This window comes from Trichinella spiralis (genome assembly GCF_000181795.1).
Source record: "Trichinella spiralis strain ISS 195 chromosome Unknown Scfld6, whole genome shotgun sequence".
NCBI lineage: Eukaryota > Metazoa > Nematoda > Enoplea > Trichinellida > Trichinellidae > Trichinella > Trichinella spiralis.
This window is the reverse complement of record NW_003526945.1, coordinates 460,917-478,859: the sequence shown is the minus strand read 5'-3', so window position 1 is coordinate 478,859 and position 17,943 is coordinate 460,917. Positions and strand designations below refer to the sequence as shown.

The following is a 17,943-nucleotide window of genomic DNA, read 5'->3' as shown; positions in this document are numbered from 1 at the left end:
CAGATGGCCTTGTCAAATCAGCGCCAATCGGACGTAATCCGCCTGCAGCGGATGTCCAATCGATTACGCCGTCACCAATTCGCCAATATCCGTCTTGCCTGAAAAAGTGAACATGCGTAGTCGTACGCTATTACTGAAAAATGCTTGCATGTGCAAAACGCGTGGCCGCCAATCAGCGCGACACCCATTTTGACAAAAACGTTCTAACAACCCAGGCTAGAAGGTCAGGACGGCCAGAGTTGGCACCTGCTAAACTTTGACGCTCGCTGACCAGCTGTGCAAAATATTCCAAAATAAACTAGAAATGTTATTTGAAATTATAAAAGAGAAAGCAACTAAAGTTGCAAAACAAAATTTAAAATATCATATTGTTAAAAAGAAATCTGTTATATTTTGAAGGAAAAAGGAGCAGGTGGTTTGAATTTATATCCTTAGGGAAATGAACAACTGAGCCAGATTTTTGAGTTACGTTATAGTGAAGAGGTTAAAAGTTGTGTTATGATGCTGTCAACGACGGAAGTGTAGGTAAACAAATAAAACAAAGCTTGTTGCAGTGGCAGGCGCCTTACCTCAAAGGGCATTGTCCGTTCAAAGGGTGTTGGGCGCAACAGCATACAATAGCCAACGCTGCAGTCAAGCCAGCTAGTCCAAGGGTGCTTGACCTCAAGCGGTTACGGTCGCCGCCTGTTCTTGTTGGGTCACAACCGCGACCCTCCATTGTCGACCGATTTTCGACACGTTAATTTCATGTCAATTAACCCAGCCTGGTGTTTGCAAGCTTCATGTCGAGGACGCTAATAATCATGGTTCAAATTCAAGGCCAGCTTGCTGCAAGCTTGCATAGCAAGCAGGTGTCAGATACAAAAGACTGCAACTGCCTTTTATTACCCGCAACACCCAGAAACAGAGCAGTCAGTGAAGCTCATTTTGCACATCCCCCCACTGTGATATAAAAAAGAAAAAATAGAAATAATCGTGGCAAAGCAGGCAACCGAACGCATTGTAGATAAGCTTTAGCATTAAATATCAAATGAGTTTATTGAGTAGCTTTCTTGTCCCCCCTCATGTTTATAACACGCTTGCCCAGAGAAGTCAAGCCGGTCACGTTTAAAAATTTGTCGCGTTCTAAATTTTCAGTACTGGTATAAAGCACACGTTGGAAAGCAAGGTGAAAGTGGTCAAAGCTTTAGATACCTTCTATTGTTGCAACAGCGTCACCTGGCTTGACATTTTCGAGGACATTTTGACGTAACACGCTGACCCTACGATTTTGGGGGAAAATTTTCAGCTTTTCTTCACTAAGCCACGAAATGGTTTTACTGATGACTGATGAAGCCTAACTTTTATTCGAATCTCTTTTATTTTATTATACGAGTCCGTCTTTTAGCGGAAGCAATTTCCCTGCTTGACAGCTTGATTGATAGAAATCGCAGTTTGTCATGACCTTTTCAAAGTTAAGCTTCTGCATTCCAGCTCCTTGAGGCTAAATTTCGACTATTTCTGTAGTTCCATTTGATGGAAACAAATTCTTTTAAAATTTATTTTTCCTGATACCCAAATTGTTCATTCTAGTGCTATTAATTTTACCAAAGCGCTTAGTTTTGTAAACTGTACAGTTTATATATATATAGTTCATTTTTGATGTTGATATTAATTGTTTTTCATATAAAATATTCATTGTATTCATTGAACTTTTGTGAATTTACTAAAAATTTGAAAAATATTTCTGTGTGCAATTGCTTTCAATGAAATAAAATATAATAGTTTGCTTAGTCATGTATGTGTAATGCAAAAAAGTATTTATTGGTCAAATACGTTTAGTATACAGTGTGAAAAAGCTAAATTACTGATTCGTTTTTTAAGCAAAGCAAATGTGGAATAAATAAAACCGTTTTGTCAAGTTTTAAGTATAATGGATCATTTAATGAAAAGTTCTATCGACTTTTCTCAGGCAAGTTTGTAAATAAAGCATCTTCTTAAGCTATTTCTTCAATCATTGCTTTATAATAAAATCAATGCCTCGTAATTTTATCAACGCACTAATAGCACCTGCTATAAATGGTTCGATTATGCATCTGTTGTGAAAAGATTTAAGCTATAAACACAAACCAAAAATATTTTAATTAAAAGAAAAAGTGCTATAAAATTGATGCCACTTCTGAATAGAGAAAAAAGTTTTTTTAGCGTTTTTCAAATTCTGCTTAAGTAAAAGAAAGCCATAATTATTTCAGAAGCATTAAACTACTCAACATTTGTAATCATTGGAAAATATTAATTTATTTGATAAAAGCATGAAATTCATTTCATTAAAATAATGAAATTAATAATAAACAATACTGATGAATACTTACTGAATTCTTTGTTGTAAAAGTCCAAATAAATGCAATATTTATTTTGCAAAACGGAATAATGAAATATGACAAGAAAGAAAACAGAATTGTAGAAATAAAAATTCTAAATGTAAAGGTAAAATCAAGGATGTAGCATTCAGCGTTCAGCAGTACAATGTAAAACTAGAGTGGCACCGATGAAACGACTGGCTTTGGTGTTGAGGTTAAGTTTCCAATGACCAGGCATCGCTTGGCACTAAGTAGTCTATTCAGCATGCGTAAGCTGCTCAAAGCAGAAATTTGCGTTCAGCAGTAGCTACAGGTGCTGTTCACGATTTTCTAACTGAATAAATATTGCGCATTTGGAACTACAACAGCTTGTTTACTTCGACCCTTCCAGCCATGACCTTTTTGCAATGGCAGTGCAACTAAAATTTACACCAGACAGCTTTTCCTTGTTAACGCTTTTAATGATCATACTTTAACTAGCCGGCATTTGGTTATTCTACTTTCAAAGCATTACTTATTTTATTTTCTTACGTATATATTTTATTAATCACATCATCAATCATCCAACTGCCGCCATGTTTAACATATGCAATTTACAATTCTTACTCAATTTTAAAATGATAGATTATTAAGCATTTTCATCTGCAATTTTATTGAAAAACTAATAGTGAAAATTACTAATAATAAAAATTTCAGATTTAAAAATTGTTTTTAAGAAATAAATTTTTTCAGAAAACAAAGCTAATTTAAGTTACATTAACGTTTTTAATAATTAATCACAGAAGCAACGAATGCTTAAAGACTTCAATCCAGTTACAACTCAGCAAATATAAATTAGCAATTTTACACGTTATTTATTACTATCTTTTTGCATTCCTATAACTTTAGGACTGGTCAAAACATGGCAAAACATATTGCAATATTAAATTTATGCCAAAGTTTTATTATATTTTTCAACTTTATATGTAATTTGGCTTTCTATTGGTTCAATTTTTTATGTGATTTACAAAAACTTGTGATATGAACAGACAAACTCTAACACGTACAAATATGAAATAATTAGCATTTCAATAACAAAGGCAGTTGAGCAAAGTTAATATTTATTTATTTAAAATTGACTATTTAAATATTTGCAGACATAAATACTTTTCTTTTAAATTTGCATGCTGTTGTTTACTGAGTGGATTTATATAACCGTGCTTATTAATGCTGCATGAAAACTGTAAATTTTTAAATTATCAATAATTTCAGTTTATAATTACGCTGAACAGAATATGAAACTAGCTACAGCAGCTAACAAAACATTCAACATTCCTGAAATTAGTTTTAAATATTTTACATATGTTCGCTCATAATGAAAATCATAATCAGAATGCCAATTGCACCTGATTTTACGTTTTTATAACTGATTTGACCAATTCATTCATTGACGATTGAAAATTCATTTCATTTTTATTTTGAGACGCAACTGCTTTTTAATGGTTTAAGAAGCATTTGCTAAATAACAATTTGTCAAAAGAAGCCATAAAAACAATAGCCCATTTATTAGTTTGCTCCTTATTATATGGCACAATGTTCTTTCTCTTAAAATTTTGAAACAGACAAGCAAAGCTGTGCTAATTTACTTTGCCAATTTGAGAAACAACTGCCAGTGCTTGTTACCACTGCTTTATGTATTAGTTTTTACTTTTGTAATACTGGCATGTACTAAGTTTTATGTTCTACTTGGTTTGTGCAAAATTTGTTAATAACGTTTCTGATCAAATAGTTTGCAATTTTAAAACGTTTTCACACTCTACGATTTTTAAAAGCACAAATAGCACTTTACTAAGGCCACTTTTCTCAGCACATAGTTCTAAGTGTACAGTAAAAGTGACGCGTTTCGCTTGTCACTATTAGCATTCTTTCAGTATTTAAGCAGCCTATTATTTTTGTGATGAAAAAATCAGACTTTGTATAAATATAATTTTTAAAGTTTAAATAAGAAACAAGCATTTCTAAATTGTGATTTCAAGTAATTTCATTTGAGATGAGCATTGAAGCATTAACAAGATAGTAATGTGGAGTACAGCAAATGCGCGTGTGCGTGTTTTTATTATGCATAGAGAATTTGTGTTTCAATTTTACAATGGAATGGATGCAAAAGAAATTTGTGGAGGCGGTATACGGTAAACGATTTAGCATTCATCATGTGTTGTAAGCGCATGATGTGCATAGACTATAGATGATTTGACTGCGAATTCAGCTTGTGAATATTGCCTAATTGTGCTCTTCAAAGGCCAACTTTCTTACTACAATTCAAATGATTTTATTAATTTTTCAAAATTCTCTTTCAAAGGCTTTATTATGCAACCTGATTTTGATCAGTAATGACATTGTGAAGTCGTTGCCAAGTTTTGAATTCTTCTTACAAAATGTCATATCTTGAATGATAGAAATAGTTGTCCAGATTTAAGACAAAATGGAGGGCGTTGATAACAGGCCAATTCAATATCACTCTCAGCTTGACATGCTTGTCTGAAGCAGTAACCATCGTCCTTGAATTTTAACTTCATCCAAGCGAAACGGTCAACAAAGCTATACAGTAATCTGATAACTGCGTGGTAGTTTAATTGGAAATGATTTTCTCCACTTCCAAGCGTTAAAAATTTATGAACGTTGATTCATGATTGTCCAAAACTTCAGAACAAGGTTAAAGGCGATTGATCCGCGCACGGTCTTTGATTTTATGAAGATTAGCCATAAATTTCCCTTCTTATGCTTTTCAAAAATTCTTTCCGCTATCTAAAGCAGGATTAAGCAGTTAGTCATTTACTGTACTTGATTAAAAAAATTTTTTTGGATATTAGTAAACAGTTTTAATTGTTTTAAAGTAATCGTTCAGCATTTCAATGCATTTCTGAAAACACCATCGCAGATATAATTATTTAATATTTTGAATATAAATTTAAAAATTATTCTATTGCTATCAGTTAAAAAATGTCGATGCTCTTCTTCTTGACAACATTTATTGCATAATTTTTCTAGAAATTGTTAATGGTATTCAACTAAGAGTAAAGAAATGTAAAAACAATTTAAAATTAAACCTTTATTTATTACTTTAATTTTCAACTTTTATAATACGCGACAATATTTAAATGGAAAAATAAGCCGCCATTTCTAAAAAAATGTTTCAACTAGATTTTGAGAATACGCAAAAACAAGATTCAAAATGTTTCATAGGAATATAGATTTTTGTACAGATATTTTTCTTTAGTCTGCTTGTAAATATCAAGTGAAGTGAAAAACCAGCATAAAAAATTTTGGAAACAGTTTTAAATATTGTATTGTAATTTGATTGTTTTAAAATACTGTAATTTGAAAATGCTACAATTATATCTAAATTGCAATAACATTTTCAAATTGAGGAAGGTGGTTGATATCTTTTTCTTGAAAGATTCAAAATATAAAAATTTTTCATAAATTTTTTAAACTTTATCAAGACACGATCAAAGTGGCAACTGTTCTTGTTTTTGCACAAATTTTGATTGATCAAGAGAATTATTTTTTGTTACAATGATAATTCATGATTTGATCCACAGCTGCAGGATATACAATCCTTTGATCGATGTGAAATTACGTATGGAACGTGCAAGTCTGCTAGCTGAATCACTTTCATCTTGATGCAAAATGCAGTCAGTGGACAGCCTTTTCCCCGTTTATGCTAACATTCAGCTCAATTGGTGAACAAAAATGAGCCTGCTTTTCTCGCCTCAGTTTTTCAACAATGTCTGACTTATTGCTATCGCGTTTTTAATCGGCAGCCGTATTAGATTTCCGCAATAGATTTCCTGGTTGAGGATTTTCTCACGAGGATATATTAATAAGCTTGCAATTTTCTGCATACTGTAAAAGCAAACGTTGCCGTGACAGGGAAAGTTGAAAACGGCACATGTTGAACTCAACAATGATTAATGAAGCTCACATTTTTTATCGTTGTTTGCTCATTAAAAAGTAAATGCTAACTTTAAAAAATGAAATTATACTTTTTTATTTTTATCAGATAAAATATGCAGAAGTATTTTGTCTTTAGCATACTATTTTACTGTAAACAAGATTTTTTAAATTATAAGATAAAAAATTAACAGTTTACACATGACATAATTCTGTTTTATTTTAGATTTACGTATTTTCTAACTTAAACTCTCAAAGAGGATATATAATACTTAATTTTTTTAATGAAATTAATAAACAAATAAATACATGAAGCGTTGCTAAATTAACATATATTTACATTCTGGAATCATTGCATTTTTTGTTGAAATGCAGGGTAAAATTTTTTTTCAATTTTAACGAACCACTGTTTATAGGTTAAATTTAACTGATTTTTTAAAAAAAGCAAAAATTTGATTACATTTAATTAACATAACATTTCGATTTACACATCACATCAAGTAAACATATATTACTGAAAACTGAAATACTTCATGCAAATTCTTTGAATGTAATAGTTATCAGGTATAGGTAAAGAAATAATAATTTATGTAAAATAATTAGATGGAGATGATTTAGCTATCAAAAACAGTTCAATAATTACAGTTCATTAAATTTTTTATAACATTTGCTTCTTATTTTCTGAGCGTACAAAAATAAAAACAACATAAACAGACATTATCACATATATTGCATTCATTTACTGCATTAATTGAGTGTTATTTGTATCAATTTTGGCATCTTTACAGATGACGGATTATTTTCAGTTTTGTATGCTATACTTTTTTGATTGCATTTTGCTGTCATACACTTCAATGCTATACATACATTTCTGAAGCATTGTTAAATAAACATTTATTTTCCGTTAACCAATAAATGCATTAATATTTATATATTTCATAAGTTTAAACTAAATCACTTCTTCCACAACGAAGATTGCATGTTTTGGGGCAAGCTGCTTGAGCTTCTGATTGATGACAGTTATATGTAAGCGATCTGTTTTGGTACTTCTCACAAAATTTTTCGCTCTCACGATCTCGCAATATTGGACATTCAGGCTCGTAAAAGGTAAAATTTCCTTTGTCTAGAATTTTCAAATAGTCCAATTTAAGCAGATTATTGAAAGATATTATTCATATCTGTAACAGCATAAATATCTGCAAGCAAGAAGTACAGCAGAAATTATCTGCAAATTTTAAAATTGATAGTCCAGAAAAAATTTACCGCACCTTTAAATTTTCCTTCCTCTGTGATTTCAACTCCTAAACCCTTAGCGCATGTTCTGCAACAAAGGTATCGACCAGTACGTCTGTTGCTCAAGCACTCATCCAAAAATGTAAGACTTTTTTGCAATTTCTTGCAAGTGACATCCCCACCTCTATCTTCACAAGGCAATGGTTCTATTATTTTCTGAAGTTTTCCTAAAAAAATTTTCATTCGCCCATCAATAATTAGTTTTAAAGAGATTTAAAATTACCTTGTATTTCATAGCAGAAAAAAAATGCAGCAGTAGCTATAATGAAAACAGTCTTCATCTCTCTGTGAATAAACTGCACAAATGTATTGATGATATGTACTGCACCGATTGTATATATATATATGTAACAAAATGAGTAGCAGAAAGTCATTAAAATGAAAAAGTAGCAATTAAGAAACCATATAGTAAGTAAACCCAAAAAATTAAATATTTAGTATTTATTTAATTTATTTGATTTAGCAAAACTATGATTTTTTAAAATACTGCATTAGAAAATTTTAACAGTGCAAATATTGGAGGATAGTTCATTTATTTTTAACTTCATCTAAATTTTTAACAGTAATTACTTCAATTTTGTTAAATAACATTCTTAATATATGACGCTTACATTGTATTGCAAATCAGTTTTTCAATGATGATGAGTGAATTGTTGGAGAAAAACAAAGTCTTCATTTAGCTCAAAATGCTTGTTGCTGAATAATTACACAAGAAATATCTGACAAAAAGCGTTTTAAGTAATTATAAGGCAATGCCTTTGAAAAAAAATAATGCTTTCTATATTGTGAAAAAAAACTGTTAACAATTAAAAAAGTAGTTAATTGGGTTGTTAGTTGTTATTTGTACTTAATTTCCGTTACATTTTACGTAACTTCTATTTACGTCGTTTTTCAAATTGTATCGACATCGCGTTAAACATTCCACGTCCGTGGTGGTTGAATCATAATTTATTTATTCTAATGTAAGGTATAGCTTCAGTGATAAACTGTGATTGTATTAAACTGTTCATGGTAATGTAAGTTGTTTATAATTTGAGGAACATTTATTTCTATTTTAATGTTTTTACGAAGTGATTCTTTGCTATTTTTTAATATGAAATTTAATTCTCATCTCAAATCTGGTTTGAAAAATTTTAAAACAAATTAGACAGATGATTTATCTCAGCTAATATTTAAATTCAAATAAAATTAAAATTACGTTTGAAAACAATTAAAAAATTAGAAATGCTGAACTTATTTCTTTTAATATAAAGCGTTTCTTGAGAAAAAGACTTTCTACATCAATCAGCCAGCCATAATTCGTTCACTATGCATATTAAAAAAAGCATAATGTCATATATCATATATTCTGTTAAAAATGCAATAGTTTGAGCGGATGATATTTGCTATGTGATTAACGAGAATTCTCATTTGAAAAATTGATACTGTGCCATACTTCGTTTAAGTTTAAGCATCTCGTTTAAGTTATTGGAACAAATAACGAGGAGTTCAGTGTTATATGAATTATGATTAAGTTGTTTAATTTTTGATTATACGTTGTTGAATGGTTTAACAAAAGAATTTTCAGCATACGTTCGCACCTATGCTTTGCTTTTTCACATTTTTTGGCATACTGTAATACAAAAAGGAAAATAAAGCAGTAATTTAAAGTATACACTTGACAAACTTTTGAAAAGAGCAGATAATTAAGAAATTAAATTATAATGCACTTATAATTTATAGAATTTAAATTTAGGAAACTGCTATGCGTCGTAGTTCAGAAGGAACTTCTGGATCATCTACATTTTTTGCGAAAGCACTCAGTCCATATTATCCTAGTCGATCTGACAACATACTTAAAGTTGGTGTGGAATTAAGTCCAGACATAGCGGCATTTTCTGATGTTGAAGTTTTCGATAAACTTCCTCAACTTATTGAAGTCAATCAAGTAGATGCATTTCATATGAGTAACCAATGTACAACCTTCCTATTTTTATTTCAGAACGAGGCAATTGATGTTATTCAAAAAGAACTTTGCAATCGGTAATTGTAAAGTCATGGCTTTTCAGTTGTTTGAAATATTTTTCTTTTACAGTTGGGATTTAGCATCTATGGAAGACTATGCTTTAAAGTATACCGTTCGTTCTACTGCATATTTGACTGAGCAGGTTTGTGAAATTCACTTTGTCGCTTGTTTATTAGGAAGAAAGTTGTTTTAGAATCGACGCGAATTAGTTAACGGTGATATATTGAATCTGACGTTCTCTCCTGTAAGTGTTGATAAATTTATGCATGGTTTTACGTCTGTTTATACTTCAAGGCAAAACTGAGCGATATATTTTTATTATGGCTTACTTCATCAAATATAGAAGATCAAACTCGAGCTGTGACTCACCTTTCTTCTATTGTATCTGATTCATTTTTTTCCGCTGAATTTATCAGGAAAGGTGGACTTCACACGTTAATGGATTTAATCGAAAACAATACTTTTAACGATATGCCACTTTCGCAGTTGTTGTTCACGTTTCAAGGTGTGATTGCATGGAGTGAAAAAGGTTGGGAACTTCCGTCAGAAAATCTTCTTATACAGGTAGTTCTTGAGATTGTTTACATTTCTGCATTATTATGAAGATTACATTTAGATTTCGGGAATTGTTGTTGGTCGCACGAAATACGAGCATCCCAGAGTTTTGTCTGTTGCTATGTCCATTCTGGAAGACATAATAAATTCGAGGTTTATAATTTATTTTCATAAATTTATCGAAATTAATGAAATAAAGTCTGTAAAAATATTTGTATAATTGTGAATGAACTTTTATTCTTTAGCTCTAGAGCAGCATTAATACGTCAGGAAGTTCCTTTTGAAAGTTTAGTTCGGCATTTAGAAAATTCAGACTCAATTGTACAGCAAAATGTCTTGCTTTTGATGAATGCCATGTTTTCAAAATCTGTTCCACCGATGCGTTTTCAGATTGGAAAAGTAAAAGATGCGATTTTGCAATTGTATTTCGTCATCTCTTAGAAATGTGTATTTTTAGTTACTGTACAGTAGTCCAGTCAGAAATGCTTTAACGAACAATATTTTACGGAACAACGTTGGCCCTGAATTAGCTCACCAGTTGCATGTTTTGCAGCAGCTTATGCTTAATCTTCTTGATGTGAAAGCTCGGACACCAGTTCTACCTGGAACGGTGTGCTTTATATTTTGTGGAATTAAATGAGTATTTATTTATTTATTTATTTATTTAATAGTTGGCTTATTTTTAAGACTCACGAAGAACAGCTGCATGAATTTTGCAAGGTGATTTCAGAAAAACTTGGAAATTCTTTCAGCCCATCATCTACTCGCAAATCCGTGTTGCCTAACAGTATGTATGGCCAAAAGCTCGGATTTAAGGTTGTTATTTGCGTTCTTTTATTTATGCTCTTTTAGTTGAATTTTAATATAAATCAGCTGTTTTGATTACTGTTATGAGTTACAAGAAGAGGGCTCATTAAAATTGTTATTAATAAAATGTAAACATGCAATCCTGTGACTAAAACAACTAATACGAGTGAATAAGTATAATTTATTGATAAATATATTGATCATTTAGTTTATTCATTTATTTTATGTTAAACAAGTGCATAATTGAATACTTTATTGTGCTTTATTGTCTTTATTGAGTTTATATAAAAAATTGTATCAATGTTTTTATGTAAAAGCATCCGAACGATCTCATTGAAGATTTCCAATCGCCACCTGGATTACTTGCCCTGCATTGTATATTGTATTTTCACAAAGTTCATTTTGAAGCGAGTTTCAAGGTTAACCTTGAATAAATTTTTAATAAAAAATTATCTGAATATTTATTAAGATAATTTTGGAAAACGCGCATCGAACTGATGGCAGGGGTTGTCCTTATATTCAAACATGCACTGCTTTGGTCAGCACTCTCATGGAAGTTCTACATATTGGTGAACTGCGTACGTTATTGGTTTTCATTTTCATTTTGGTTTTAATATTTCAGAAAATAAAAGAATGAAATTTTTAATGTTACATGAATATTTTATTTTTAGCTTCTGATCAGAGTGAAGTATATTATGAAATGCTTTTCACTGAGGAGCATCCTTTTGAAGAAATGTTCTGCAGATGTGCTGTTTTGTTAAACAAAACTTGGAAGGAAATGCGAGCGACATCTGCTGATGATGTTAGCAAGGTATTTTTTATTAATAAATACGTTCCATGTAAAATTTTTACACGACAAGCTTATAAAACAGTATTTTTATTTTAGGTAATTGCTGTGGTAAAAGAGCAAATTACACGCAGTCTGCTCAAAGCACCACGCACATTCCAAGATTTTGATAAGCAATTAAAAATGCATAACTATCCAGAAATTTCTGAATTTTGGGAACGCGAGCGTTCAATGAAAGAGGAGAACGATTTTCAGACACCACAAATTCAGTAAAAGTGGAACTTATTTTAAATAAATAGCATGTTTGATTAAAATCTTGTTCAGAGAACTGGGAAGCTTGCTTAGGACAGACATTATTTCAATGGTAATTAAAAATCGACTTTCTGCTTTGAAAATCGGTACTGTTTTTGCAAAATACAGCCGTGGAAGCAAAGGACATCGTGAAAAAGGTTTATATTAGATTAAACTTTGCGAATGCACTGTATGTTACGTTGCGCTTTTATTCTTTCTTTCGTAATAGGTAAATCATGGTCATGGAGACTTTGTCCAACTGAAAAGTTTTTGATTTATACAATGTGTCAAGAGAAAGCAATCAGTTCATCTGATGATATGGAATGGAAGCGTATGTATATATATATATATATATATATATATATATATATATATATATATATATCTTTTATTTACCCCGGTATGGGTTACTTTGATATTTTTAGTACCAATCAGCGAAATATCTCATGTAATCTTGGGAAGCGATTGCACACATATCAAAGAAACGAGAGGAAAAAAGGCAGGTGATGTTTATGCCTTTTCGCTTGTTCTTATCAATGACAAAGCAATGAAGGACAGTTACAACTTTGTAGCTCCAGATGTTCATACTGTAAGTGGAAAATCCTTTTTGTAATTTTGTGTTATGCATTGACTGAAATGTTTAAGCTTCACTTTGGTAACTTCGACAGAAAACATTCTATGATTTTCTTTTTTTAATATGTTTTTTTAGTATAATATCTGGTGTGATGGTTTGATGATTCTTTTGGGGAATGAGATGGTATCGCCTGAATTCAAACAAGAATTTGATCTTTGGCTAAATATTGAAATTCGCCTAAGGTTGTTGGAATTGGAATCTGTTGATGTGTCCAGTGAAGTGCCTGCTGTACCGCAGGAACCCCCAGACTTCGATAACATTGCATGAATTTATTTGTTAAAATGCTGTTTGCATTACTTTTTCTTTTGCTTATTTTACCAAGGGAAGCATTGTTTTTTTTTGCTGTGACCTGCTTAACGAAGAAATGCAGTTTTTCAGCAATGCAACACACATTTACTTCTCTTACTGAGTTAAAACTGATTTGTGCCTAAGTTAATTATTAATAATATAATGCAATTGAGGATGCGGTGTATTAATTAAATTAAGAAAATGTTTGACATCTGTTTTAGTGTAATGCAATGTAATAGTGTCTATGCGCAGTTAGTTATTTTTCGAAATCTTCCTGTAATCTTTAACGTAAAGGAAACAAAATACAAAGTAGATACGCAATGCATGCAAATATTAAACCGTCATTAATTCCATTGTCAAACACGTGGGTTTCAAAAATATGACAATGATATAAACAATCTTTAAAACATTAATGAAATATTTTTAAGAAGCAGTTTTTTTTGAAATGCTTTTCAATTTTTGAATTCTCTGGTTTGCAATAAAATAATATTATTTGTACAGCACTTATTATTTATATGAACTTAATTATTTTTTTTGTAACGGGAGTACTGTAATCAATTTTTTCACTTTTGCTGTTGCGTTTAATACTGTTTTTAGAAAAACTTTAATAAAAGCACGCCTTTGATGAATTATTATTTCATCACTGGTGAATAATACATTGTTTTCATGTTTGGAAGTGGAAAAATCTTGCTGAATGTTATCTGATGCTATTCGTCAATCATGTCTTGTACATATGATTCCGACAATGATTTCGAGGGTTTTTATGAGCAAATGCTGAAAAGAGTCCGGAATGAAGCAGTAATTGTAGACAGTGATGATGAGCCGTTTAGCGATATTGTATCGAAAAGGCAGAGATTAGACGAAAGTGATGATGTAAATGAACATTTTGTTAAATTGCATTTATAAAATATTTGGCATTGTCGTTTTATTTAAATAATTGATTATTAATTTCCTCTTTTTTATTAATACCTTTAACGTTTTTATTACAATAGTTATTTTTTAATGATAAAGAAATGTGGAAATGTTTGCGTGCAGTGCATGAATTCATGTTATCAGAATATTGACTTTTTTGTATTGTTTTGCTTTTTCAAAATAAAAGTGATTTCAAATATTCAAAAAAAAATTATAACCAAGAAATTCTAAATTTCAGGAAGAAAATCAGAGAAAATTGAAGGTAATTTTGATGTATCATGGTATGTCGGATGATCCAAAGGAGAAGACACTTGAATTGTCAAAGGTAAATGTTGTGAAATCAGTTTTGTGCATAATAGTTGCCCACTTATTTATTTTCTGTTTATTTTTTTATTTTATAAAAGTAATAATGATCGTATAGCTTTTTGTAATATTGTTATGTATGTAAGATGGCGTTTAGTAAATAAAGCAGGTTTGTATGAGACACTGATGTCCATAGAAATTGTTTTAGAATGAGCCTCTTCGTGTCGTGTATAAATACGCTTCAGAGCAGCTTAAAGTTTCACAGCGCAAAATTGATGTGCTTTACAATAATATCCGCGTAATGCCAAAAGACACTTTGGAAAAATTGAATATCAAGGAGCAGTATACATTTCTAGGTGATCATCATTTTGCAGTGTAATGTGCAGTTATTGTATTATTAACAAAATTCAGATATAAAATTAAAATGTGCAGAAAACTCACCGAAGAAATCTACGGAAAAGAAAGTGACTAGAACATTGGAAAGCATGTTGGAAATGAGATGTTGCACGTCACGGGAAATTTCTGTTAGCCATGACACCGTAGAAAGTCCAGCTTCAACAAATTTTACTTTGAAATTACTTCATCAAAATCGTCAGTATAGAAAGGAACTTAAAGTTAACAGGGTAGGTATAAGTATTCTAAATAATGATTTGCATGTCTGTACTGTACCATCAAATTTTTATGAGAATTTGTTTTCAGCAAGATACATTTAGCAATATAAAGTGCAGATATTCGGAAGCGATTGGTATCAGTATTTCGAGAATTGTATTCTCAGTTGATGGAGATCGGGTTCAAGACGACATGACACCTCAATCATTTGAATTGGAAGAAGGTGACATCGTCGATGTGTGCATACTTTAGGAAACAGCAGTAGGACTTTAAACTTTGGACAACAAGACAGACATGATAAAAATATGATAGGCAAAACAATGTCTTATTACATGACATTATTATTAATTGATGCTTTATTCTGTGCTGATGTAGTAAAAATAGAAAAAATTATTTAGCATAATGTATGTGCAATTAGTTTTAAAAAGCCATTTTTGGATCCTCAAAAACTGCAAAGGCTATGAATTCCTATGAAGCAAGCCCGTGAAATTTTGAAATTTTTGAAAAAATCACTTTAATCGATCACAGATGATTAAAAAATATGTAAAACTTGTCCCCATTGCTCTTAATGGCATCCTTGGCGAAATATTGCCGATTACAACGACACCAAAATTTTGGATGAATTGTAGAAAATTACTGCTGTAAATTAATAAGATTGCTGAACACAGTATGACATACTAACTTGCATGCATTTTTGTAAATATGTCAATTTAGTAACATAACTAATACCGTGTGTATAATTTTTCAAGTTTCACGTTTAGTTAAAGAGCGTTTGCTTGCAAAGCTAAAATAAAAGGAGTAACTCATTTAGCTAAATGAATTCAGTTAACCGAATTATTCGATTATTCGCGATTTATAAATTGTATTGTTCGTTATTCGAAAAAGTTTAAGCGAACTACTAAAAACCATGCCCTAGTTGTATGGTAACGGTGGGCTGCAGCTAAACAGTGCGGTGTTTTCCCTGACAAGTTCATTGAGTATGCATAGAAGAGATACGCCTTTTTGGTTTATTTTATTTTAATGTCTTGTAAATAATTTGCTGTCTTAGAATAGCATCAAATGAATAAAATAGGCATGAACGATGACAAAACTGCTATTATGATATGTTGCATTTTCAGTTCTGCTCAGTATTTCTTGAAAATGTTATTTTTAATTTGGCACAATATTTGTAAGTTGTAGTGCATGCATAACGATGAACGTGCATGTATGATGAACATTTGTTTTAATGTTTGTCATTTATACAGATATGTAGAAGAATGGAGACGTAGGCAGCATGAAGCAAACCTACAGATAAAATGTGTGTCTGGTTATCCATGGGTCCCTAATCTATAATTCTAGGTTGCAGGAACTTTGAAAGGGTAAAGCTCTCTCATAGTTTAAGAATTATGTTTAAGACAGAGCTGTATGATTGTCATTTGAATAATGCAGTGTTTTGGCTCTGATGTTGCAAATAGCAAACATGCCTCGAGCAGGACCTAAAATTAAAGCAGATATAGTATGGAGAAATCAAAAAGCATCATACCATGTAGCAGGGAGTTCTCTTCGTTTACATAAGAGAGTGCCGGCTCTTCTTTTGATCATTGGGCTTATGGTGAGCATGCATCTGAAGACAGAAGTGGGGAAAGCTGACCCTCCGCGTAGAGAAGATGCTTGAGACTTTATTGCCTTGCCTGCCTCAGATGTGTGAGAAGTTATTATTATGACATCTGATAATGAGATATGATTATTGGCTTGATAACTGATTAAAATATGATAATCGTTCATAAGTGATAAATCTAAAATTGAAAATTTGAACTAGGCAAAATGTATTAACGAGTACTATAAAGCTGTGTTCTTGACGAAACGACAAGAGTTCGATGCAGATGGTAACCGGCTGCGATGTTATAAAACGCCTGATGTTCTCGTCAACCTGAGCGTGGCATTGTATATTTATATATATGTTTATATATATGTAGCGGTGTGCATGAACTCACCTTTATTGTTGCTGTTAATGCAATGTGGTGTCGTGGCGCGTGTGAGCGCTGCTTGTTGTGTAATCCATAGCGTGCGTGGCGCACTTCAGATTTCTGTATACTATATCCTCTGTCGAAATAAAGGTTTTAGTAAATGAATCGATAATTTTGTTTTTCGTAAGTTTGATGATTTACAGCGCAGTAACTTATCCAAGATTGAGTTGCCGCGTGGAATAATAAATACAGTTCACGAATGTGAAAATCATGGGACGAACATGGAAAGTTTTGTTCGCATCAAGTTCTATCAAACTTGAAAACAAGGAATAATCTTGAAGGCATTTATTACCATTTGTCGAACAATTAAATGAGAACATTTCAACCGCTGATACAATGATTGCCAGATGTTTATTCATTTATTATTTAGCATTCTAGAATTTACAGATTCTGATCAACACTGAATGAGTAATGAACAGCTGAGCATCAATCCCATTATGAATTAATTTCAAAACTACACATTCTCAAAAAATAACATACAACGATTAATCTTCACATAGTACCTGAATTACTTTCATGCTATATTAATAAAGAATAAAAAGAGTTGGCTCTAAAGCTAAAAAATTAGCTTATAATTACAGCCCAAATGCTAAAACTTTGTAATTAAAATTCCAATGCAAATAAGACTCAAGCTTTAAAACAGAAATTGGTTGCTGTAGGAAATAGATTATTCAGGTACAATTTAGATGGGACTCAATATAAAACTACAATTTGAAAGACGAAAGCATAATAAATTAATATTTTACAAGTATTTTGGCTTTCTGTTATTTATAATGCGTTATTTCTGTACCCCGCTATCAAACAAACTACCATATTAGTCACTACTCAAAATGAATTCTAATACCTGCATCACCACAGATACATACAAATTCATTTGGAGCAGCGTCCACCAAACATACACAATGGACAGGGTCATTGTGTAATGAGAAGTGTTTATATGTTTGGCAAAGCTTCAATAAAATTTTCTCCTCAAACAGAGTGCATTAAGTAAATAAAGAGCAATGAAAAATCTACAGTAGCCATATTTATCAGTAGAAATGAATAAAATAAAAATTTGCATGCGAGGTCGTTGGCTTTGTTGACATAATAGAAATCATTTCAATTTGAGGCCGTTCCGTGGATGGTAGCTCAGCGTTTTGATTGCAAATTGATTGAAGAACAAACCATTGAAAGCCAAACAC

At 31.4% G+C, this 17,943-nt stretch overlaps 5 protein-coding genes across 5 annotated transcripts; 3 read left to right on the top strand and 2 right to left on the bottom strand.

Moving 5' to 3' along the window:
- The first annotated feature begins 140 nt into the window (after positions 1–140).
- Tsp_10102 (conserved hypothetical protein) lies at positions 141–743 on the top strand. Its single transcript, XM_003373210.1, has 3 exons — positions 141–238; positions 400–415; positions 555–743. The coding sequence occupies exons 1-3, from the start codon at positions 141–143 to the stop codon at positions 741–743; spliced, it is 303 nt and encodes a 100-aa protein (XP_003373258.1).
- Positions 744–1,186: 443 nt separating this feature from the next.
- On the bottom strand, positions 1,187–2,577 carry Tsp_10101 (putative palmitoyltransferase AKR1). Its single transcript, XM_003373209.1, has 3 exons — positions 2,515–2,577; positions 1,373–1,483; positions 1,187–1,336 (listed from the first exon to the last, which is right to left on the bottom strand). The coding sequence occupies exons 1-3, from the start codon at positions 2,575–2,577 to the stop codon at positions 1,187–1,189; spliced, it is 324 nt and encodes a 107-aa protein (XP_003373257.1).
- Positions 2,578–7,221: 4,644 nt separating this feature from the next.
- Positions 7,222–7,846, bottom strand: Tsp_10100 (hypothetical protein). Its single transcript, XM_003373208.1, has 3 exons — positions 7,789–7,846; positions 7,536–7,732; positions 7,222–7,395 (listed from the first exon to the last, which is right to left on the bottom strand). The coding sequence occupies exons 1-3, from the start codon at positions 7,844–7,846 to the stop codon at positions 7,222–7,224; spliced, it is 429 nt and encodes a 142-aa protein (XP_003373256.1).
- A 1,463-nt stretch (positions 7,847–9,309) lies between these two features.
- Positions 9,310–12,911, top strand: Tsp_10099 (hypothetical protein). Its single transcript, XM_003373207.1, has 8 exons — positions 9,310–9,587; positions 9,640–9,712; positions 9,865–10,099; positions 11,604–11,743; positions 11,819–11,988; positions 12,044–12,168; positions 12,436–12,599; positions 12,720–12,911. The coding sequence occupies exons 1-8, from the start codon at positions 9,310–9,312 to the stop codon at positions 12,909–12,911; spliced, it is 1,377 nt and encodes a 458-aa protein (XP_003373255.1).
- Positions 12,912–13,652: 741 nt separating this feature from the next.
- Positions 13,653–16,410, top strand: Tsp_10098 (hypothetical protein). Its single transcript, XM_003373206.1, has 7 exons — positions 13,653–13,805; positions 14,083–14,169; positions 14,356–14,503; positions 14,580–14,770; positions 14,847–14,993; positions 15,875–15,924; positions 16,185–16,410. The coding sequence occupies exons 1-7, from the start codon at positions 13,653–13,655 to the stop codon at positions 16,408–16,410; spliced, it is 1,002 nt and encodes a 333-aa protein (XP_003373254.1).
- Positions 16,411–17,943: the final 1,533 nt, after the last annotated feature.